At 41.3% G+C, this 25,666-nt stretch overlaps 1 protein-coding gene across 1 annotated transcript in view; it reads right to left on the bottom strand.

Moving 5' to 3' along the window:
- Positions 1-2,150: 2,150 nt before the first annotated feature.
- Positions 2,151-25,666, bottom strand: part of LOC126648385 (amine oxidase [flavin-containing] B-like) — a 52,662-nt gene continuing 29,146 nt past the window's right edge. Inside the window, exons 4-16 of the mRNA XM_050331239.1 lie at positions 24,806-24,910; positions 23,996-24,087; positions 20,635-20,776; positions 19,254-19,403; positions 18,443-18,602; positions 16,929-17,025; positions 16,043-16,096; positions 12,464-12,521; positions 11,444-11,541; positions 8,869-8,980; positions 7,186-7,248; positions 6,610-6,770; positions 2,151-3,703 (exon numbers count right to left, since the gene is read on the bottom strand). Coding sequence (XP_050187196.1) covers positions 6,615-6,770; positions 7,186-7,248; positions 8,869-8,980; positions 11,444-11,541; positions 12,464-12,521; positions 16,043-16,096; positions 16,929-17,025; positions 18,443-18,602; positions 19,254-19,403; positions 20,635-20,776; positions 23,996-24,087; positions 24,806-24,910 — 1,287 coding nt within the window. The 3' untranslated portion in view covers positions 2,151-3,703; positions 6,610-6,614. The remainder of the gene's footprint in view (positions 3,704-6,609; positions 6,771-7,185; positions 7,249-8,868; positions 8,981-11,443; positions 11,542-12,463; positions 12,522-16,042; positions 16,097-16,928; positions 17,026-18,442; positions 18,603-19,253; positions 19,404-20,634; positions 20,777-23,995; positions 24,088-24,805; positions 24,911-25,666) is intronic.

The raw sequence follows: 25,666 nt of genomic DNA on the forward strand, positions 1-25,666 counted from the left end.
AGAATATCATGCCTTTTTTCTCCAATGACAAACAAAATCATTGTAAAGTCTGCCTACATAAAGGACAGCTGCATATTAACATTTTATATGTGCAGCTATCTATTAACATGCAGCTTGTTACCTTTCAACACACTACATTCACAGAGCCTGCATTATCCCTGTTTGCATTTCTTCAAAACTAAATACCCCAAGAAGCAACTAATTGCCATCAACAGTTAGTGGGAGGCAGAGGCTGCCTGGTTTGGTACCCAAAGAGCATCTGTGTCACCACACCCGGCTGGTTTAGGGCTCATTTCCTCTCAGGCCTCTGGGAGAGCTACCTCCTTGTGGAGCAGCATCTGGAGCCTGGACAAGGTGCCCTCCAGTGTCTGAGAGGCACAAGGCAACTGTGTTTTGGTTCATGAATTGCTCTCTAGGTGGGAAAATATGTACTCTTTGCAGAACAAGTGGTACACGTGCATGAGATAAACGTTAATTCCACGTACTTCAAACATATAATCAAGATACTGATTTAGAAACCTCATCCATTTAGATGTTCCCTGACATGGAGAGAGAGAAGAATATGTCTGTAGGAGTCCTACAGTACCTACATGGGTTGAAACACCAGATGAGGAGCCCATCTCTCCCTGCTCACCACACAGAGCAGGACCAGCTGGGAAAGAACAGTGTCTTGTTTCCAGCAGATACCAAACCATATCTTGATTTTACAATCTGAGGCCAGTTTTGCCTTTCACTCTTGGATGCTTTTTTTTTTTCTGAGGCAATTCCACAGGCCCAGGGGGAATTTATTCTGCCTTGAGCCAGAAGGCAAAATCCATCAGTCCCTCAAACATTTTGGGATTTGCTCCAGATGGGCAATTGGTATAATTACACAAGACAATAAGAAAAAAATGATCCAATGATCCTCAGTTCTCACAGTAGCAGTGAGTTTTACATGATTTAGCCAAATAATTTGCAAGCACGTCTTAATCTCCTCTAAACAACGAGTGGGATTTCCAGTTGGTTTCTCGGGAAATCATATTTGTATCTTTCATAGATACTAAACAAAATGGATTTCTCCTGTATTAATCTGTCCACATTAATTTTCTGTATGCTGGACTGCTGGAAATAATGAAGTGCCCCTTGGCTGACATGGTCTCTTTGACTTGCACACTGAAAGCTTTGTAAATAAGTAAATTATTAATAACACCATTTCAGCTGCCTCCTCTGGGATGCTACAGGATATGTCTGAACGAAGGGTTAAAGAGGTAGGTCAGATCTGCCCCAACACAGCGATGTTTTAGAGTCATAACCACTCGCTGGCTGTTTCAAGGGCTGTGAAATGCATTGCTGGTTCTGACATGTGTCTCAGGGAATGGATGCTTTATAGAGCGTGCAGAGGATTAGTTGTGGATATTTTCTTTCATGGTATTTGTGCTCCTTTATAACTTGTAATACTGCAAGTTGAGCCCATACAAAGAGCACTGCACACTTTTGATGTTTCTCACATGGATGGTTACACTTTTCCAATATTCATGGCCTACAGTCCCTTCCTGAGATCAAATTTGTTCTTCACCTAAATTATCTCTCCAGTACTGACACTGAGCTGATGGGTGAAATTAGGCCTGTGATTTCTGTCTCTCTTTTCTTCCAAGGTTTTTATGTTTTCACCACAAAATATTTAGTACAAGGACTGTTTCTTTCCATGTTCAGTTTCAGCCACACACCACCCGCCCTTGATTCTTATGAGCAGCTATAAAATGTGTCCCTGCCCACAGTGTTCTGCTAAACAAGGTGCTGTGAGAGGTGTATGTTCATGATGGGAACACTCCAACTCTGCCACCAACAGCAATAAAATCTAATTCTTACCTGTAAGACAGTTGGTCATCTATTATTATCAAATGTGGTTTGATACCTTTTTTGTAATTGTTTTTTTTTTTGGGGGGGGGACAGGAGGGTTTTTTTGCACTTTTTGGGGGTTGCTTGGGTTTTTGGTTTGTGTTTTTTTATCCTTCTCTTCTTTTTCTTTACAGAGTTTTCTTTAGTAGAAAAGCTGAAGATACCTCACAAGCTTAAGTATGAAATGCAAAACGTTCTGGTAGCAAGCAATACTCACCATCACCAACCAAGTCAAAAGGAGCTCCCACTAAAGAAAAGCCTCAAACAATACATGTGACATGACAATATTTATTGATTCTAATTAAGGTTAAAAAAAGTTCACAGCTGTCAGATAAAAATATCTGCAGAGCCTATTGAAAAGGGAGCTGAAGAAGGAAACCAAGGGAGACAGTCACCACAGAGGCACTTTAGAAAATGCTACAGTTATAAAAGGCACAAATTCATCACACACAGAGCACATATATTCCTGCAAAGTGAAGTCACTCTTTTTTTTTTTTTTTTTTTTCCCCAAAACACAGAGGCAGGCATCACTGAGCACTGACCTGCACATGACCACAGGAGACACGCTAAAAGCAGCAGTCTGTGACAACGCCTAAACAATTTGACTGTAGAGACACTTTGAAAGCAAGACTGCTTTGGCTGTCTGGTTTTTACAATCTGTTCTTCAACAGAGGTAAGATCAAGGTGACCTTAAGGTGGTGGAGACGGGAGAGGGAATGTCAGTTCATTTAAACACAGGTCAGGTTTATTTGTGAGCATCTGTAATCTGTGACTTAAGTGGGTTTGCTTCTTGCCCGAGAGCGGTGGCAGATCTGTTATTTACTCCTGGCTCCCTTTTGCACCCAAGTACTTCTGGAGGACATAGAATTCCCTCTTCTTCAAAAAAAGTCTTGAAAAAGAGGAAAAAAAAATCTTAAAATTTCTGCACATCTGTGAAGTTTAACTCAGTGAAACAACAGTTCCACTGAGGGCACAGTAATACCATTTTAACAGAAGACCTAAGCTTCTCTCCAGGCCTTGGGTCCCAGTGATGGGCAGTGCTCAGACATACACTTAACTGTGATTAACGTCTTTGTATTGACAGCAGATGTGCTATTTAGAATCAAGATCTGAAACCAAAAAAAAAGCCAAAACAGCACTAGTTGAAGGAAAGACAAGGGGGCTGCCTCAGATTGCTCACATCCTTGTTATTGTCGAGTAGTTTATGCAATTAGCTTTCAAGTACTTTGGTTAACACAAATTTTCATGCCATAACCTGACACCTTTTGAAATATACAGTTGCTATCAGAATAGTGTAGAAGAAAGTAAATCTCTTTTTTTTTTTTTTTTTTGAAAACTCTGAAGAGCATTACAAAATATGCATGGTAACACAATTCAGTTCATAAGAGACAGGTACATTTATTTCCGTGGTTGTTCCTATAGTAAATTTTACAAAGCTGGTAAACTGCTGGAACTTTCATGATAGCAGTTGTCTCATCAAACTCCTTAATAAATTAACAAATAGCACGACTGGTTACCCGTTAAACCAGACTTCATTCCTCTCTTTGAAGGGTTGGCAGGAATTTTAATTTAAAAACGTAAGCCAGTCCTAACAGTTCCCTCTACCCAACGGGAAGCAGCTTGATTCTCAATCTACACCTGTCAATTCACTCATCACATTGGTATCCATGTACACAAAGCGCCACATACTCCTTTTATGTGGAAAATGTTGAGAAAATGGAAGCAAATCCTTTTTTCAATCCCACAGTCGTGGTAAGATCCACAGCATAATCATAGCAAGACACATCTGTAAAGACAAAGAGAGCCTTCCTAATGCTCTGGCAGTCTGCAAGGAAGAAGACAGAGACTTTAGTGTGTCAGTACAGATGGTACCATTCAGATCTCCCATCCCCAAACAGATTTGGCTAGAAATCCCAGGGAATCCAAATTGACTTTGAGATTTCAAGTCCCACCTACTTGTGGCAGAACCACCTAGTTGTGGCAGAACAACATGAGAAATGCTTTGTGGGGTTTTGGTTTTTTTACATTTTTGTTTCACTTTGAAACTAAGAATAAGAAATGTTGGTAAGTACAGAAAATTTTCAATTTTTTTTTAATTGATCAGTCTCATGAAAAGCTTATGAGTAAGTTCACTTCTAACTACCTAACTTCTGATTTTGCTTGGAATTTCTTCCTCAGTGGCACACAGTTAGTTAGATTGAGACAAACCTCTGCCAGAGTCAGGAGCAAAGAAGAGAGAGATACATTTTGAATGTGAATAAAACCAATTTATCCTCATTAGTTTCATGAATCTGCTCCCCTGTAGGGAACTGAAGAGTATTTCTAGGGCAGAAGCAGGACCTGAATTCCAAACAGTTTTGGCAGAGAAATCATCTGCAAATGAAGCAGTTTTTTATATATTAAGTGTGCATTCACCGTTTAGCGCTTACAGATATCGGGGCCAAGACTTTAAGAATGTTTTCCCAAATTTAGGTTCCTGTGTTTATTTCTAGCCTAAGAATTGTCTGAGTTGCAAAAGCTCTGAACTTCCCATCCAGCTTTCGGTTCCTAATTCATTTAGTAAATAAATCCCACGGAGAGAAAGCCGTGTACAAGCACTCTGCAGTAGGCAAATGTCCCAGCAAATTAGAGCTCTGTGTGATACAATGAGAAAGGCCATATGTACACTGGCTGCACTGTTCTGACTTAAAGATCTTTATGTCTGGAAAGTTCCCCTATGCATTTTAAAAGGCTGTTATGAGGATATTCAATTGTGATAAAATCCAAGCTGCTGCTACAAGATGTTTAACTGGCATATCAAGTTAAAAAGAACAAAACCTAAGGGCCAGAAAACGATGTGCTGCTCACAAATATGACAGCTTTCGAAGTAGTTCAGTAAATTTCCATGGGACTATTTGGAGAACAAAGTACTACTCTGCACAAGCAAGATCATATGCTGGCCCAAAAAGTCTGCCTGAGACTGCTGGTACAGTTCCTCTACCGTCTGCTCACACTAGTTGTTGAATTTATTATTACACTTCCCTCCATGGCTTTTTACTGAAATGTAATTTTTTTTTTAATGTATAAATTGGCACTGTTTGAAGGGAGAAGTGCAGCAAACAGGCCAGGAAAAATTCCAGATGTCTCAAACGTCGTGTGTGCACCAAACCCTGTTCTCAGATACACCTGTGGCTTCCTGGTTTGAGCTGTGCAGATGTGACACAACAGAAATACCTGCAGCAATGTACCAACACACTGACATGGAGGCACTGAGGTTTTGGTGGTTGGGGTTTTCTACTTCCCCCTCTGTACTCTGCCTTCTTTATTTCTTCTATTTTTTCTTTAACACTGTTTGAAAGGTACCAAGCTACAGAGGGCAGAAGCTCTTGTGTGTGACTCTCCTATCCATGGTTCTCTTTCATGTATCATTTAGATCCTCGATCAGTTAAAATGCACAGTCAGTACAACACAGCACAGCAGGCAGAAGTGGAAGGGCTAATCCCATCAATATGGTTGTTAGGAGAGGCTGAAGCTCTGAATCAGCATGGGGGGGACAGATGAGGGGTTTTGGTGGGGTTTTGGTGTCTTCTTTAACGCAAACACTATATTTTCAGGCCCACTGTACCCCACCAGTCAAGAGACAGCCTCAAGGTGTCCAAAGAACAAATTTAAGTAGCTGAAAGAAAGGAAGGAGTTAAGAAAAAAGTATATCAGAGAGTTTTTTTATGGATGGCTCTATAACTTCATGGGGTAGGCAGAAGGCAATCTATTCTCTTGCTATCTTGCAGCAACTTAGGGAGCTAAAAGAGGACGTTGGAGGCAAAGAGATGTCAGACAGGGTGAAAAAGGTTTGAGAGGTTGTGTCTGTACTTTAGCACAAGGTTCCCCATTCACATTTAGGTCCAACAGCCTCATCCATACTGGATACATATCAGCTGTGGGCTGGAGCCTGAGAGTTTTCCACAGGCTGAGGGGTTTTCCAGGAACAGACTCGACTGGGACATGAGCTCTGCTGTTCCAGGCAGTTGCGAACACAGGTGAGGAGCCTGAAATTCAACTACACTTCCAGAGGCAGTAAAGCCATTGCCCTTTAACTCACTGTAGGACACAGAGGCCACTAGAAATGCCAGCATCCTATGGCCACAATTGTATAGTTCAGATGGATAAATTTGGCCTGACTTGTCCCTTAGGTGCTGCCTGGGCTCTGGACACATGGGTAACAAAAATACTAAAAAGCTCGTTACCAGTAATTTGCATGAACTATCTAATTATCCTTTAAGCTGTGGATTTCTTTACCACACAGAAAATCTTTTGTTTACAACTAGAGATTGTGGTGTTGTATAGTACAGCACAAAAAAAGAGTCTGTAAAGACTTGGAGTTCAGGGTATGGTTCAGACATAAGTGTTAAAACAACTGGAAATCTCATCAGAATAGGTTTTATGGAGGTGTTTTGTCCCATCTGTTCTGAGATCTGGATAAAAACTAAGGTGATAACGCTTGGCAGGGTATCTTAGAAATTAAACAGCCAAAAATTTACTGCTAGAAATAGGCCTGGATTCAAGGGGTTCTCTTTCAATAGGGATTCCCTTTCTTCATCCATCCCCTCCAGCCCCCTTTCTCTACTGGTTTCACCTCTTCTTCAATCCTGATCTGACTTTGGAGACAGGGAAGCACATGTCAAAAAACCCCCCCCCCCAAAAACAAAAAAAAAAAAAAGTAAATCCCTCAACTGTGAGACTTTGAGATGGCACCTTGTTCAGTTTCGAACTAGAAGTCCCTTTTTGTAGGCAAGTAACCCAGCTGCAGCCACAGAGGTGAAGAAAGTGGAAAATCCAATCAGCTTTAGCAGTCCTGGCACAGATGGCAAGTTTCTCTCCCAGAAGGTCGTAGTGATGGGCAAAGCTGGCACATCCTGCAGGGAGAGCATCCCTTATCAACAAAACATCTCCACTGTGAGAAGCAGGATACAAATCAAGATTCTCACAGCAGAAACAGAACTGGGTTGTGGCAGTGAAATGTTATCAAGAAGAAATGTATGAAAATTTTCTGCCCTGTTAAAGGGAAGAAGAACACACACATGGAAAGGATTCACAGCCCAGTTAAAAAGTGCAGTTCTTTCCAATCCTGCATTGCAGAGTTGTCAGATGGTTGCCCTCTCTGAGTTTCTATCATGTTCCTGTTAAGGAAAGGGCAGTTTTGGCGACTAAGGAAAAGTTTATTATGGCTTTGATTTAGTGAACTTACATAAAAACAGCCAACAAAATTTTATCTCATCAGCAAAGCAGCAGGAAAAAATCCCAGTCCCTTTAATCTACATAAATACTTACAATTGATTCAGGTTCTGGCTTCCAAATTTCACTGTCTGGGATTTTCCTCATAGCAAACAGTATCTGAAAGAAAGCAATGTTCTCAGTAAGTGCCATCAATTCTTCAGAAGGGAAAAAAAGAAGCTGGCTTCAATTTTTGTTTCAAAATGGCATGATGAAGATAATGACTCTGAGCACATAAATCACAGTGTACTGAAATTTTAGAAAAAACTTCAGCCTTTTATAACTCATTTCTGGGGAGGCCTGCTATTTAACAAGACACTCCTCCTAGTGGAACACAGAAACAGTAACAGAAAAATGTCTTTATGCTTACTTAGTCCAGGGAAGATATCAGAACTTGCCCAGTCCCATGGGAACAGAGTAATGTGAATATGACTAAGAGTTAAGCAGACACTCCTGGCATACATTTGGTGTGCCTACACCAGCTACAAGGAGCAGCTTGCTTTGCAAATTCTACCATGATGTAGGAAGAAGAAGAGCGTCCTGGTAGTGATGACAGACCACTAGTTTCAGCAAGAGAAAAGCAGAGCTAAAAATAAAACCTTTGCAATGGAAAACTTACCATTCAAAATATCAAAGATACTAGAGATAAGTAGGATGGCAAAGATTATTTGAAGTGGTAGTCAGGGAAGACAGCAAGATTAGTTTCTTCTACAGTGAATAAAATGGAGGTGGTGATATTAATGTTTTTCCTATTCCAGGCACTTGTGGATTTAAGATTTGCCATCTTTTATGATGGGCTTTTACTGTAGACAAGATTCACTGAACCCCTCAACTCTACAATGTACGGGAATGAGAAACACTATTGCACTAGATTTTAAACATATTTTCCTTTCACAGGTAAATGAGGAAAGGAAAACATCAAAATTTTTACCAGTCCAGCACACTTGTCAACTTCTCTGCTGAGGCCTATGGAGGCTGTGCTGTAATCTGTCTCTACATTAGTGAGATCTGCCCCTGGAGGTTTTCAGAAGCAGGTTTGGTATAATTTTCTCAAATGGGACAGGTTATGAATAGTTGTTCCCTGTCTTTTGGGGTAGGAGTGTGGGCTAGATGACCTCTCCAGATCCCTTCCAGGAGAATTTCTGTTCCACAACTTTTAGCCCCAAGGTTCCCTTAACCTCATAAAACCAAGATGAAATTTCTTTTGCTGCTCCATAAACTGTAATGTTCCTGAAAATACTTGAGGAACTGCCATTTTCTCAGATGCAAAATAGATTCAAGTCCTTTGTTATTGACTTCATGTAAGGCTGTCTCAATGGTATTTCACTGTGTCAATGGTATTGTTGGGAACACAGGAGGAAGGGACTGGCTTGGTGTGCAGAGCTGCAGAACCAAGCTGTTCCCGTGCTCTAACAGCCATGATCTCTCAGTAGGATGACTAACAGAGTGCTCATTTAGGGGAAAAAAATGCCTAGGTGAGAATCTGGGATTTCTGTAAAAGAAGAAAGGATTTAATTCCTGGAAACAGTGAAGAATTTGAGGAAATAACAAAAGCCCTTCTTAAGTATTCCAAATCTAAGTGCAAAACCTTCACCCTTTTTGAAGTCTTCCCCTTTGCAGTGACTTGCATCAAGATTCAGAACACCTGATGCTGTCAACACTCAGTTCCCATTTCACCTCCAACCAGAAGATCTTTCGTTTTCCACAGGATATTTGGCAGTGTCCCCTGAGTTTCTGTACCTCTCTGGCTGCTCTTTCTCCAGCCTGGACAGCCCCCTCCATGTATCCACTCCACTCTGTGGCTGTTTCTGTGCCAGCAAAATAGATCCTGCCAACAGGCTGCCGAATGATCCTGGAGGGGGACAAGCAGTAAGTCACATTAGGCATACTAGGAAAGAACCAAAACAGTTGGGTTAATGCTACAAAAGTGTTTTAAATCACAGCAAGCACTTACAGTTTAGTAACGTTGGGTGAGTTGAGCTGGAGGGGGAGTGTTCATTGCATTTAATCTTTCACAGTAAAGACACTAGTGTTCCCATTTTCTAAACATTTACACTGCTCATAGGTGTAAAGGACAATTATTTTGAGATGAGACTTATTCCATCTCACAACTTGTCGTGGTTTTGCCCACCGGCCCATCCCTGGGGCTGAGGATGGTTTTGTCCAGGTAATTTCCGGACAAAAAACCAATCAAAAAGCTCAGTAACGCCTTTGCTAATTACATCTTTGAGAAAACAGAAAATAAGAGTTGTGTCGCAGTTGAAATTAAGCAGCCATGTAGGAAAGGCAGCGGTGGGCCCTGAGGTGGGCCAAGGCCTCCTCCTTCCCCAGCCCTGGGCCGGGGTGGGGCAGGTGCAGCACTGAAGTCTCCCTTCTCTCTTGTAAGAGAGTGAAGAAAAAAACTTTAGAGGACTCCTTGCTTGGATGAGAAACCACTGCTAAAAAATTCCAGCGAAGAGATAAGGGACGTCCAAAGTCAAAGCTGGCAGCTGAAGCTGCAGCAGGAGAGAGAAGAAAAATTCAAAGGGGGGAGAGCTGCTTCTTCTCCCTTTCGCTCTCCCTCCCTTCAGCAGGGAAAAGACTGAAAAATAAAACCCTGCTACCTTGTGGAAGTTTGTGGAGTGAGGAGATCCCCGTGCTGCTCATAGAAGAGTCTACACTGGAATAAGTTGATGCATGAAGAAGTTGTGACTTCATGAGAGACCTGAGGTGAGGCAGAGTCCTGTTGAAGACTTTGTGACCCTTGAAGGGGACGATGCTTATGCCGGAGCGAGACGGCTCGGATAAGCTTGGGATCTCAGTGAGAGATCCATGCTGCTGGTGCTGAAGATTTGTGACCCTGAGAGAACCTACACTGGAGCAAAAAACGGCTCGGGTAGGGATGTTGGAATCCATGTGTAGGATCCATGCTAGACCCATGTTGGAAAGGTCTATCAAGGACTGTTTTCCCATGGGGAGGGACCTCCATAGGAAAGAGGGGTGAACTCTTAAACCATTATCCTCTGTAACCCTGTGGAAGAAGATCCATAGTAAGCAAGTGTCCCCTTGCAAGCCTATGGAAGAGAAGACCCTTCAGGACCTGGGTAACCCTCAGCCTTCGGTCTTAATCCAGGAGGGGGGTAGGCCCAGCCCTGGAGGCTGACACAAAGAAAGAAAAGGAGTTCCAGCTGCGACGAGAGTGCTGCAGAGTTACTGGAGACAGAGAGAGAGCTGGAACTCCGAGAATGGAAAAGGACTGCTTCTCCTCCTTGAACTGATATAAAGGGGGGGAAAGAAGTATTTTTCTGTAAATACATAACACCTTTTACTTAAGTAGAATTGTTGTAGATATAGTTCTTTAATTTTAGCTTATTAGTAATAAATGCTCATACCTTTTCTCCCAATCCAGTTTCTTTTGTCTGCATAAACTTTCTCTCAACTAATTAATAATTGTGTGGGGGGTATGAAAGCGAACTGAGCCAGGACAAAACCATGACACAACTCTAGCCAGTGCCATAAATACCAATGCTAAGTATTAGAGGCACAGTGCAGCATTCTGAAGTATATCCTCATAACATCTAAGGAAATAAGCAAATAAATAAATAAATAAATTATTGGTTTAACTCTGGTTTTGCCAGAATTGGCAATAATTATCATTAAAATTACTTTAAACACTAAGGCTGCCATAAGCTCTTTGTTACACTTTGCTTCATTGCTCGAAGTTCTTCTTAAATTGTAAGAACTTAAACTTCAAAAGTACGGCTATCCATCACATTAAAAACTGTGTATCTGCATCCAATCACTGGTTTGACATAAATTTTTTTCTTCCTGCTAAATCTTATTTTCATGCAAAAACTTAGGTGGGAGAGGACTGTACACAATGGCACACTGACTACTATTTTAAGCCTTGACTGTTAAAAAAAAAATAGTCCAAAGAAATCACTCATTACTGTAAATTTTGGCAAGAATTAACTCTCTGCTAGTATTTATAAAACACCAGCTAAAGATGTGCTGGAAATGGTTAGACAGATCTCAAATACCCAAAGCCAGTTTGGTAAACAGACTGTGAAAGCTTCCCAACTCCCTTCCCAGAACCTGCTCAGCTGTGCTCACCGAATAACAAGAGTGAATAAAAGCCCCTAATGATGCTGAACTCATCCATCATAAAGCCCAGCTGAGACAAGTGGAAGGTTATACTATCTCTTCAAAATATTCCCCAGTGATCTTAAAAGGTATAAAGTGAACAGTGACAGAGGATTTATGACCCTTTCTGAGGATATTTATTAACTTGGTCTTATCTCACTACTCCAAAGCCCACTATAAATAGACACTGTACCTTCCATACTGAGTCATTATGCCTGGTGGGAAGTAGGCTGTGTAGCAGCCCCCAGAATACTGCTCTTCACACCAGTTCTTCTCTTCATAATGCACTGGCTGTAAAACAGAGATTAATTCACTCAGGGAAAGGACAGAGGCCCAAGGAAGCTAATAACAGAACTGAGGAGAGAGCAGAGAAGAGCAGCTTATCATTTGTTGCATGTCAGCATCTGACAAGACAAGTACATTTAACACATCCCTTAATGCAGCATGAACCCAACACAAAAAGCCTTAATTTTTTACAAATAGCTACCAGTGTCTAAAAACCTAGCTAATCTAGCAACTGTAGAAAATAATCCTCTTAATCTGACAATGTAAATTCATGCTTTGTGCACAAATGTGTGCTCTGAACCATGTAAAGCAAAATTAACCTCTGGTGTACACAGATGTAATACCTGCAATATGTACACTGGGCACAAATACATTGTTAAAAATGCAAAGTGTGGCACTTGCATGGTTCTGTGCACAGCATCACTGTGTTGGAAATTATGTGTTTTCCAGACTGGTGTCTGCAACATTTAACTGGTTAAAAATGTCTCTAAAGCATAAACAGTGTTAATCACATAATCTAAGTGTGAGATCACACAAATCCCAACAGTCATTCAACATTACAGGGAAAAGAAGGTGAATGAAAAGCAAATGAAAAATAAGCCAACACATCAGCAATGGATCTTAACAACTAGTGAGAGAGAAGACACAACACAGATGAGAGGGAAAGCAAGCCTGTCACACCTGAAACAGCCTGTCACAGTTGAGATGTGTGGTGTAAGCACTGAGAATGTCACCCACAAAGCTGGACAAGAATATACCCGTCTTTTAAAGTTTCGTAAGCTCATTCTTATCCTCGTGTCAAACACAACCCAAGACTTGCCATAGTGTTCTCTCCACTCCTCAAGAGAGGGCAGTAAGTGCTCCCATAGCAGCTACTTTTTCCAAAGGTACCTTTCCCAGAGACACCATGGTTAGATTTTGTGCTTACATGTAAAGCTTCCTCGGATCCCAGAACCTTTGCATAGAGCTCACACAGCCTTGTCTTCCTGCAAGAGAAAAGCAACACAAGACTTCAGTGTGAGAAAAGAGCAAACAAACCACCTCTAATATACCCTAGTTAAGAGAGAACAAGTAATATATCTGCTTGAACTTCAGGTTCCAGCTTTTTGGGATCTATCCTAATTGGTCAGCCTCTGGATCACTAGAAATAACTCCAACTCCTGTGCTGCGTAAGTGCTGGTTTTATCAGTAGTTACACAAGCTGTTCCCTTAAGACAACTCTAGCAACCCAATTCCATACATTATCCAAATGCTCTCCAGGCTGTCAGGAAAGAAAGTAGTAAGGCATTGCACTTTTTTGTCTTGGCACACAGTCTAACTTATGTTTGTTCCTATGAAGATGCAGGTATTGATATACTGCAGCTCTCAGGGAAATAGTACTTTACTTCTGTATCTATAAAATTTCCTCCTATTTTAGTTCATGAGTCCATAAATCCATGAATAGACTTCATTCCATAAAAAAACCCAAGTGCAATTAAGTTTGTTCCTACAAGCTTTTGGGTCTTACTGTTAGCCCCACTGCACCAATTCCCAAAAGCAGGAAGATCAAGATGAAATAACAGCTAACAATTATAAAAACAAAACCTCAAACACAGCGTTGGAAAGACATTTACTCCTGGAAACAAATCCTGTGCTCCACAGAAAGCCATGCTGGGCACAGAAATACAGGAGTCCCAGCTCTGTAACTGCACAGGCTACACTTGCAGCTGTAAAAGCCCACGAGAAAATCATCTATAATTGCTGTATGAAGCAACCCAGCTATACCCATGAGCAGCTGAACCCAAAAAATGCTACAGAGAGGGGATGAGGAGAAACAGGATGACTTGAATGGCCTTGAAGGTGTCCTCATGTGCAGGCTGGGGCTTGAGCAAGAAAGTGAAGGGTGCAACAGTTCAGGAAGAGCCGTGGCCCTGGGGTGATTTTGCTGCTGGTAGGTGTCAAGTTAGTTTAAGATAGCTGTGCAAAAAGGAAATATTAAGCTTCAGGTCAAGGGCATCTTCAGATTCTTAAGAAATGTCAACTTTGGAAGGAATTATTCATCAATAAGGTATTATTTGACAGGAAAAAACCACAAACAAACAAACAAAACCAAAACAAAAACAGAAAACAAAAGAAAACAAAACAAAAAAACCACACCACACACCAAAAAAAACAAACCAGCAGTTTCTAAAGAATTGAATTGTACCAGCAGAAATCAATCACTGAGGACATTACCCCTAATAAGTGCAATCTTTGCTGGTGTGCTGGTTTCTCTGCAAGACCTGCAGTTTTCATCCCAGAACAGTTTAAATAAATTCTTATTTATGCATTTATAGTTGAAGCTAGCATGGAACATATGGAATATGCAGTGAGTAAAATCCTTATTTCTTGGCTTTGGACTCAGCTGTGAAACTGCCATCAGCACTAAATAAGAGGAATGTTATGCCTGGAGCTACCAAGGTAGGGTTCTCTTGAGAGTTACACTGTGCCCAGTGTGGAAGAAATGCTGTTTTCCCTGGTCTCTTATTTCACAGCAGTGTGGAAAGGTAGGACACAATCTAACCACTGCAATTACTCACTGGCACCTGGCCTGGGAAGACCAGCTGGAAGGCAGCAGTGAGTTTTACTCCCTTCGGGTCAGGCTTAGGCTGTAAAAAGGTTTCCATCCTCTCCCACAACTGCTGCTCCTAGCCATGATTTAGGATAGCTGCCACAGACTCTATATCCTACTCTTCATATCCCAGGACTACCAAAACCTTGTAATAAGCGTGATGAAGGGACGAGCCCAGGCTGTGCTGGTAGGTGAGCACAGCATCTCAGAGGGACACATCCTCTGTAGGGTGTCACAAGAAGCCTGTGCTCAGAAGGGGTCCCTCCCTGCAAACACCACACCCCCATCTCAACAATACAAACTGGTTGCACCCCCAGTGTACACTGGGAGGTCTGAGTTCATGCTCTGCCTTCTCCTGGACTCCAGTTTCCACTGGAAGGAGGCTTATGCTTCTGTGAAGGACAGGAGCTGCAGAACAGACCAGCAGGTTCCTGCCTTGGCTGGCTGAGGCCAAGACTGAGCCAGAGGTACCCCTGCACCAGGATGCATCCAGCAGGTGCCAACCTGGGCGTATTTCATAGCCATTTGTTACCAAAGCAAAGCCCTTCCTAGTCCAAGGTTTACTCCTCACAAGACAAGAAGTCAAAACTCTTGTTTAAAACTTGGCTGTAGGCACCAGCAGAGTCAGGTAATTGTGCCAACTCCTTTAATGCCCAGGGGAAAGGATGGTGCATGGCAAACAGCCAGGACAGCCCTTAATTTCATAGAAAGAGAAGCTGTCCTTGAAGACTACAAATGCTCAGTTGTATCCAGGGTGTTCACATGCAGAGTGAGACATCATTTGGTGTTTAGGATGGCTTTAAATGCTCAGCACACTGGGTTTTGGAATACCTACATGACTTTTATCATCTGGCACCTGCTGGGGGTCTATCTCAAAGCTTCAGTGCTTGTCTATTCCTGCCAAAATTGAAAGGGCTCTGTGGGATCAGGCTGTCATTTGAAAAGACTGGGACATTAACAGCTCCATTCAGACCCATTATCCACAGACTGCCAGACCACCTGCAAAGTGAATCTGAGATGACTACATCTTCTCTATTTAGGCTGTAAAAAAGTTCCTTGGACACAGTATTCCTTCTGGCATGCTTTAAAAACAATTTTATTTTCTCCATTTCAAAATAATACTCCGCTCATAATCTGCACTCTCTACTTCTGGCTTTAATTTGATCAGATACTGTAAACTGGAGAGACAGAAAAAAAAAATCATTACTTTGTAAATTTTATTTTAGTAATATGCCAAAGAGCACTATTGTATGCAGAGACTTGTTTCAAGAAGACAGTTAAATGGCCTTCATCTGTGCCTGAGGGGTGTTTTTTCCCATGGCTGAGTGTGGAGAGATGGAGGCAGCTTTCTGACCCCTTCATGATGCTGAGGTGTTGCTCACGGCAGCTACAGCACCACCAAGGTTGCACTAAGTTACAGGCACTGAAACGACCCTCCAGGGTGATTAGAAGAAATAAAAATCAAACACAGTGGCCAAGCCTGTCCCTTCTGACAAGCTTTCAGAGAGCTCACTGCACCTGCAGGAAGCCGGAGAGGTAGCAGTGGGGAGGAGAGGCTGGCCCTGGATCCTCTCCAGTGTGAGCAGTTGGATTTCTACACTACTTTCACATCCAGCAGCTTAGAGCAGTTCTTTACCTGGAGTCACGTAAGCAGAGCAGCCTTGTGGGAAAATAAGAACCAGGACCAGAGAGTTTCCAAAGGGCAGGGGTTAGCTACACATCTGCTGCCAGTTTGTGGGAATTCTCTGGGGCCTTCATCCAAAACTAAGATACTTTCTTCTTTAAAGTGACATGTCTGCCTACTGTCACAAGGTTACAGACAACTTCCTTCATATCAGGGCATTTTTTTCCTGCCCTGGTCATTTATAACGAAATTTTGACTTGGATTCTGCATAGATCTCCACTGTTTGTACTTACCTTTCTTCTTTTGTGAGACCTGTCAGCCTTCTGCACTTCCGAGCAAGAATGAAGCTGTAGGAAGACCACAAACAAATTACTGCCATTATGCAATTACATTTCCTCCATTATTTAAAATGACAATACATTATGGTGAGATGCTGTGATTCACAGTAACAGCTTTAGGGTCTCGATCTAAAATATCCATTTCACCTCTCTGTATAATGTTATTTGCTCTGCCTGCTGCTTGCAGAACTCACTCTAGAAGGAAACACTCTGAGATTCATGTTACAATATTTCCAAGAGCTGTTTCCCAATTACCTTGATTTTATACAGCTCTTGGTGCAGGTATATGGGAACAAGAGGTGAAGCCTGAGATTGAGCTGGAAATTGTTTTTTAATAAAATTTTAAGACTAGTACACACTGTTAAAAAGACTGGTTTTAACTGGCTGTTAAAAAAACAAAACAAAACAAAACGTAGTACAATTGATGTTTTAAAGATGATGACAAAGATTGTTAATTATCAGCACATCTCAGATGTAAACTTTCTCTTCTGAGATGATTTAATGCTTCTCATTTAAAGAATTGGAATACTGGGAGAAAACTTTACATTTCTGCAATCACTCTCTTTTTTCTTCTATTTCCTTTCCTCTTCTCCAAGTCTGTACTTTGCCTCACAAGGCAAAAGATGACAGTGAAAAAAAACAAGAAAGAACTTCATTTTTTAAATTAGCAATGAAATCATAGAGAAAACTTTTTTGAAGTAAAACAATTATAGAACACATTCACCACAGACTCAACCCTTACGTATTTTAAAGTATTTCCTTTCAAAAGGAGTAGGTTTTACATTTCAATTGCTGCCTCTAAGAAAAAATAAAAAGGCATTAACTGGACACTGTCTCTTACCCTATTATGGCAGGAAAACTGTCATCAGGCTTCGTGTCATCAAGCGTTAAACCAATTGCAGCGTCCTCATCTTCAATGATCATGGTACCACAATACCCTGTTAAGCACAAAGTGGAAATGAAGTTAGGATCCATGTATCCAAATCCAGGAATAAGCTTCCAAGAAGATGTGAAATACTCAAGAATGTGACAGGAAAAGGCCTAAACAACCTGATTTAATTTACCCTACTTTGAACAAGGCATGGGACTAGATGACATCCAGAGGTATCTGCCAGTCTCTGTCATTCTCAGATACTATGACTCTGATACAAGGAGACAGGAAAACAGTGGAAAAGAGAAATAAGACAATAACAAAACCCAAAACAAACAAGCAAACACAACAAAAAACCCTCATGAAGTGACAAAGATTAGCACACAGATCCCTTGCTGATCTGCAAGGGAGTAGTGCTGCCTTGAATCAAAGAAGCATTAAATCATCTCAGAAGAGAAAGTTTACATCTGAGATGTGCTGATAATTAACAATCTTTGTCATCATCTTTAAAACATCAATAAAAGGATCTCCCATTGTTGAATTTATGACAGAAAAATAAATTATTCTGCAACCTGGTTGGTTAGCAAGGTAATTATTGCACAGAAATGAACTGCTCTCAGATACTGAGGATGTTTAAATGTCTTTATCACAGTTGTTTCCATGTATGACATTTATGTCAGACGCAGAAGGAGATATTTGTACATTACTTTGAAAAAACAGTTGCTCTTAAAAGCAGTGCTTGAAGACAATATATTGTTCTTAAAAGAACAGTGGTGTTGGCAGAGCACAGTATGCTACAGGTTCTGTCAGAAACAGGGAGTCACCCCCTGCCAGTCCATTCCAAAGCTAGTAGCCAGAACAGGACAAGATCCAGAACCCCATAAATCACTCACAAAGATGGAAGGTGGATGACTCTGCAGGCAAACAGTTGTGGGCTCATTATAGCCAAAGATGAGAAATGGGTGTTATTACACTGCAGTTTGTCTTAGATTCAATAGCTCTAAAAGGGAGATGAGGAACCATGATGGAAATAATTCAGCATGTAAGGGAGCCCAGGATGACCAGCCTGGGGATGTAAAGACACCTTCAACTAATGCTGCCTGGTGCATGCAGAAGGCAGAGTTGTTGCAGACTGACAACTGATGGGATAAAACCCCTTTCCATCACACATCACTTGTACCTTTACATTCCTGTACAAGTGAGAGAGACTCATACCCAGGTGCCTCTTGAAGAAGAAGACAATAAAGAACAACCAAGACAATAAGCTATAGGCAGGAGTTCTCCCTTCGTGACTACCTCCCTCGTTTTATTCCCATATCCACCCTCTTTTCCCAACTGATCTCTCAAGTTGCTCACACAGGAGAAGGCAAAAATAGCATAGAAGCATAAGTTTCCTTTCCAAGGTTTAGCATCCTTTGTCTACTTCATTGCCATGCACCCTCTTCCCTCTGTCAGTACTATTCCATTCAATTAAAACACAATACCCTTCTTCCTCCAGAAAATTTCCTTATAGTACACAATGCACTTGATGACTGAGCCCATGGGGATCCGGTTGATGAGCTGGTTTCTCATTGGGGGCAAGGGTGGGTTGAAATGAATCTTCAGACTAAGAGCTGGGGGAATGGCACTGATCACATACTTGCCCTGGAAAAGAAATTATACATAAGCCAAATACATTCTCCATTACTTCAACCAAAGTGTATTGCTCCAATGATCTTGGCAGACATCTGTGGAGGCTGCAGGGTGTATCTTGTGAAGCAATTTTGGCATTTAGCATAAGAATTGCAAAACTAAACCCTCACAAAATCCTGCTCATTAAATAACAAACAAGCATTACATAAACAGCCATCTGTTCAGATGATGGGCAGCTGCCCTTTCCTCAGTACTTGAAAGAAAGCACTGTGCTATAAGAGTCCACTGGTCTCCCTTCCATCTGGATTCCTCTGTTACAACTGGGAAGTAAAGCCTGCAATGTTTTTCACAGAAGTTTACTACTAAGCTACATTTTTGTGTTCACCTTACAATTACTCTTTAATTCAGAAGGTAACTGAACACAGAGAAGAGATGCTAGCAAAGGAAAAGCTTGAATAAACACTTTGCTTTCCAGGCATCACTTTAAAGCACTATCACTGCTATCACTTCAGGACAATGAGAAAGTGTGACCTTCTGCCATGGTCACTTATATCTCTGCTACGTTTTCATAGAGGACTTTGGAGCAGTCAAAAAGGAGAAAGCTAAAGGTTTTCTAGCCATCCATACCACCAGTAATGATTTCTTACTAGGACATTCCATCACCTCGTATAACTCATGATCTAAGGTTTCCACAACGACATTTTCTCCCGACTGGTCGATGCGGACGACCGGCTTCCTCAGCTTCACCCGCCCTCCCAGGCGCTCCATCATCTTCTCGCTGATCTGGCCAGCGCCCCCAACAAACTTCCTCTCCTGAAACACATAAACAGCAACTCAGCAGACAGGTGCTTGTGAAGTGGGTATCATTTCGCTCGGCATTGAAAACAAACCTCATTCTCCCACTGTTATCAAAACATTTTCGGGAAGTTTGGCGGTTTCATTCAGAAATGTATCCATGTTACTTTCTCTTTTGGGGATTTTCTGAAGTACTTCCCATATTTCACCAGCAGTCAAAACCAGAAGTATCAGTAACCTCATGACAAAACCCCTTCTCATGTGGTCTCCAAACAAGAAGACAGGCCTGTGTGCATCAGCAAGACTTCTGAAAAGTGCTTAAACTTTCAAACCTCATCCCTGCAGAGCTCTGTGCATCAGAAACAGGAAACCTGATCTTCAGAATAAATAACAAGGTATAAGAAGTAATGTAGTGCATATCAAAAATGTCTGCTACGGTCCTTAATCTACCTGACATCACCTCTAGCATAGCACAGAATTAAAATATTTAAACATATTTACATTTATATTACCTATGGTTATTTCTTATATATGCAAACTTATGGATTTAATAGAGTTTCATGTATTTGCATTTTTATTTATTTATGATTAAGTTACTTGCATTTCAAAAAATATATCTACTTCTAATACAATTCATAAAATTTGCACTTCTCAAGTAGAAGACCATTAAGAGAGTCTTTACTTCCTTCAAATGCAGAAGTAGCACCAATGTACCAGACTGCAAACATTTCAGAGCAGTACCATTTTTAAGCAGTGGCAGTCATTTTCTTCAGGCTGATTTGAAAATCTAAACAGTGTTAATCCTTGGAAGTTTGCATCTCAGGAACCCAGCTCTGGGTTACATTTTGAGCACTAATTTACAGCTGGCCTTGCCATCTCCATTAAGTGCTTCTGCAGTGGCAAGGCTTGCTTCAGCCTCATGACAGAAATAAGCATAGGTAAAACTTCCCTTTTTCAGTGTGGATAAGCAAAGTACATTGTCTAACCAGAGTCCAAAAGGAAGTCAGAGTCAGGGACAGATACAAAACTACTGAACCCTAGGGCAATGCTTTCAGCACAGGAGCAGTTTTCAACACCAGTTTTGCAAGATCCAGATTAGAGTGTAAATTAATAAAACCAGTTATCAATGTGCAACTGTCTCAAAAGTCATGGACGGCTCAGTTTGCCCTCTGAACTAAAACAAACAAGCAAAAGAATGAAGTCAAACCAGGGCCTGCCAAGAGCTGTAGAAGGTGATTGTTGACAGTACCTGTCCTCCGTTGGTCGTTGAGAATATCCTCGCCGTCCCCCCACACTGCTTCACGTACCACAGAAACCACAGGGCAGAGACCTCGTGGGGCTCAGAAGTGACATCCACATTCACAAACAGAGTTGCAAAACTCTTGGCTGCACTGCAACAGAGGCAGGAAAGTGAGTTAATTCGAAAAATGAATAATGCTGACCAGACTGTTTTTGAGTGGGAGACTGTCTTTGGCAACCTCTTCTTTTGTTGGGGGCAAAGGATTCCTTGATTTCAGTTGAAGCAAGAAATTATCAATTCCTTATACGTAGCATTTTTCAAGTATCCCTGCAAACAAAAAGTGTTAATCAAGTGTTTGTATTCCAGACAAATTAGAGCTCCAGGAGACACAAAAGCTCATGATAACTTTTGTCACTTTATAGTACTAATGTAAAGTTGTCATTTTAGGATTCAGGGAAGCAAGCTCTCTGATTTTCACTGGACTCCAAAACCACCATGTCCTTGGCTCCTGGGTTACAGACAAGATCTGCACCTGCTAAATGCCTGTCCCTCAAGCACACAGTAGAGAGATTATTCAACACTTGTCATAAAAAGTTAGCAATCTTGTCTAAGCTAATTATCTAAAATCTCTGGATTAGTCAGGATCCGTTCACTGCCCAGTCCTCCGCTGTGCTCAGGGAGAGTGCTGCAGCTGGAACACTGCAAGGAAAGAGATGTAAGTAGGAAGCTAGAACAGAGGAGACAGCATTCATGCAAGAGTTTGACAGGGAAAAGGAAAGGATTCTTTTGGTTGCTCAATTCAGTATTTTAAACAGTGTTCTAGTAGCCAGTGGCAATGAATACAGAAGTGGCAAATTGACCTGGGTCTGATAAAGGATCACTGCTTTATGTCCTACAGCTTGTGCTTTCATAACAGCTCCACTGTAAATTACTGTATAAGCCTGTACAAGATTTTAGGGTGCACTAAGACAGAATGTATTAAGGCTCAGGGAAATATTCCTCCTGTTAGAAGTAAATGCTTCCCCCTGCCCTCAGTCTGAGGAGGAGCTTTAAGAGACATGGAGAGGACCAGGAGATGCCCAGTTTAACTACTTTGTGACTGACAGGGACTAAGATTCTATAGGTGTTTCATATGCAAGGCATCAGGCAATCAATAACTTCCAAAGATAGTACAGAATTCACTTTTTGTTGCTGTCTTTTAGTCTTAGACTTAAAAAAAAAAAAAAGTGAAAAGTGTAACTCTAACATACTATTTCAAACAGCTGTAGATCTACACAGAAAAAAAGGCATATTCTGTCCTGTCTAAAAATGGAAAGTCCCACTAAAGTACAAACCTCACCCATTTTCTGAAATATGGGTGCATTCTGGCTTCATTCTTGACAGCCAAAAATGATACAGAAACTATTAATGATTTTTGTCACTACAATATTGTAAAATATGATCAACTCCGTATGGTATTTTGCTAATGTATATGTATCCATTAATATTTTATAAGCAGATGCTATTAGACGGTGGTCACATTCTCCTAGTTTCTGTTGCTTTCTCCCATTGATTTTCAGTTTCTGATGTTTTACCTCGGAATGCCAGTATGATTTCAACAAAGTGCAGTCAGGGCATTTCCAGCATGCATCTGTAGCCAAAAGCAAACCTGAACAGTCTGTTAGATGAGAGGAAATAGTAGAAAATTACCCTTCTGGATCATTACCTTCCAGGGTGGGAAGTTTCTATGGCATGTTACCTAAACCTTGAACAAACTGAGCAAATCAAGCTGAGATGCACATATAAAATCTGAAAAAGCATCTCTGTGTTTTGCCAGTATTCAGGTAAAATGTCAAGTCTTATTCCATCAAAGCTGGAAAATCATGAATGTAGTCACATGAGCTATTGGATATCGAATGACTACTGGTGCATGGTGTTTTGCTAACTTGTCCAGTTCCTTACTAAGTCAGAGGCTTAGAGAGCCAATAGAGCTGTCAGCGTACATTTCTATTTGGTTTTACTGCAGATGGACCATGACTCAAATGAGAAAGGCTTTTTATATGCTTCTGTGCCATTGTCACTCCTGTTTAAGTAAAACAAGTTTTTGGACAAGGGCCTACTGTCCATTTACAACCATAGAATCATAGAATGGTGAAAGACCCCAAAGGATGACCTTAAAGATCATCCAGTTCCAACCTCCTGCAATGGGCATGGACACCTTCCACTAGACCAGGTTGCTTCAAAGTTCCATCCAGCCTGGCCTTGAACACTTCCAGTGATGGGGCATCCACAACTTCTCTGGGTAACCTGTGCCAGTGCCTCACCACCCTCATGGTAAAAAATTTCTTCCTAATACCTAATCTAACCCTGCTGCTCTCTTTCAGTGCAAAGCCAGAACCCCATACCCCATCACTACGTGCCTTTGTCAGAAGTCCCTCTCCACCTGTCTTGTAAGCCCTCTTTAGGCACTGGAAGGCTGATCCAAGGTCTCCCTGGAGCCTTCTCTTCTCCAGGCTGAACAACACAACTCTCCCAGCCTGACTCCGTAGGAGAGGTGCTCCAGCCCTCAGGTCATCTTTGTGGCCCTGCTCTGGACTCAGTCCAAAATAGCCGTGATCTACAGGAACAACAGTGGTCATGTTTGCTCTCTGGAGACTGGCTGAATGCCCTTGTTGAGAACAGCACACTCAGTGGGTGCTGACAGGCTCGAGGCAGCTGCGTGTCAGGTACTTGGCAGTTCTGAAGAGGCTGCTGTAGAAATCAATCTGCTTTACAGCAAGGCAGAATTAATGGGCTTTTTTTTTCTCTTCCTTTCAGTGAGAAGAAAAACAATCAAACTGCCATTGAATGGCAAGGGAAGAAAAATTGCTCTGATGTAAACATAAAAACAGGAAGCATTTTCACTTTCCCTGCTATATAGTGCACCAGCTAAACAATAGAAAGATGGGGTGTTAAAGCGATTTAGTGCTATTGCAAGACAAATGTTACCTTTATAGCACTTTGGTAAAATCAGCTGGTCCAACACAGAGTAAGTGTGTGTTGTTCCATCAAAAGTTTGATTTGAAAACCTGCTGTAACCAGAACATTTTTTTCTTTTAAAGGCTAAACACACAATAAAGAGCAGAAAAGTGCACATAATAGATTAAGGTACTACACATCTATTCAGAAGTAACCCTCCCAAATACATTTTCCTTTTTTTTTTTTTTTTAGTCGAAAAAGTTAGGGAAATATAACAGAGTTGTGGTCCATTATTACAAGGTTTTCTCACCCCATTTCTTTGTAAAGGCTGTGCTCTAGGGGCAGTTATATCTCTTTTCAAAGCCACAACACTTATTTGAGGCTCTAAGGTACATAAATATGTCATTATATTTCATATTAAAAAGTTTCTTACTTTGTCCAGCATACTTTATCTATGAAATCTTGCATAGTCATTTTGTCCCATTCTTCTGCATGTGGAGCCTTCCACGGGGCTTCATTGGGAATCTAAGGAGACATTAAAAAGCATTCTTAGCAAATGAGTGACATAAGAGACAAAAAACACAAAAGATCTTGTCTTTACATGGTAATTTAGCCTGCAAATTTCTGACAGATAATACAGTGAATCTAACAGAGAATGCTTTTAGGGTTTTTTTGTTGTTTGTTTGCCTGCTTTAAGAATTTTCTCTTTTTTTTAGATGGAAAAACAGATAACAAATTTAGAGTTAAGAAATGTTCCTAAGTTATTCCATCTCTCTCACATTTATCTGCACAAGTAAGAGCAACCATTCTCAAAGTCTTGTAGCTCACTCAGTAGAAAACATACACTATTGGTAATACACTAGAACAGACAAGTTGAGTTTGAAGGTAGAGAAGGATAAACATTTTTGCTAATGCTTTAAGAGGTCGACAAGCCTCTTAAAATATTACCTTACGATTCACCAGGAAAAGTGCTAAAAATCAATCACAAACATAAGCATTGACGTTCCTTTAACCAGAAGAGCAAGGGTGTGACTGCAGACAGCCTCAGCAACGTGGCCCTCAGAAGAAGCTTCCAGGATGCCCCTTTTAGGAGCGCTCTCACCACCAGTGTGTACCAAAAAAGGGTGGCTGCTCTTGCCAGCACCAGGTTTTTTCAAGCCAGAGCAGCTTCCCATCTTTCACTCTGTCCCTCCTGGAGACAAAGGTGAGCTGAGACAGTCAGCTGCAATGCCTCACGCCATACCTCCTTCCCCATTTCATCCATGGTCCTCCACAGGTTGTTGTAGTCCAGGTAGGCCAGCGGGTTCCGCATAGGAGGGAATGGACCTTTAAAGGGGTAAGATTTACCCTGCAGGGTGAAGAACAAACAAAAACCTCATGAAAAACTGAACACAACCATAATCATAGCTTCTGTGTGTGGGAAGCTGCAATAAATGGTTACCTGCCCATGGTCCTGGGCTACCAGCTCCAGGCAGCCCTGCTTGGTCAGGGGGTTGAACAAGGTGACCCCCACCCAACCTCATCCATTCTGTGATCCTGCTATCCTGTATGTGCAACTTAGCTGTGATACACAGCTGAATTGGTAAGGCCCATGTGTGCAGAACCGATACTGCCTTCATCTTCAAAGCTTTACATTTGGCACTTCTGGGCAACAAAGCTAATACCCTGCAGTAGAGTCACTAAGGCCAGACTAAAAAAATCAGATGAAAAATTGGGTATTTGCTACTGAAAGACAGATATGTGTGTTACTTTTTTTCCTCCTAAATGTTCATGAGAAGACTGAACTGTTAATTGCAGCAAGCAGTTTGGGTTTATTTGTTTGTTGTTTTTTTTTTTATTCAAAATCAGACAAAAGTAGTTGTGGTGAGCTTTATTATACACTAAAATACACTCAGAGATCTTTCTTAAAAGGTGTTTTGGCTAACCTAAAAATCACCAGTCCTGCAGAAACTGTAGTGTTTACTATTAATGACATATTCTTCCAGTCCAACACCTGTAGCTGTAAATTCCAGTGATAGTGTGACCAGTACCAATGTCCTAATTACATCATTACATATTTAATAGTTAGATTTTATATATCTGTACCTCCACCACAAGATATTCA

This window comes from Myiozetetes cayanensis, unplaced genomic scaffold (assembly GCF_022539395.1).
Source record: "Myiozetetes cayanensis isolate MyiCay16 unplaced genomic scaffold, myiCay2020 scf5-8, whole genome shotgun sequence".
Classification (NCBI taxonomy): domain Eukaryota; kingdom Metazoa; phylum Chordata; class Aves; order Passeriformes; family Tyrannidae; genus Myiozetetes; species Myiozetetes cayanensis.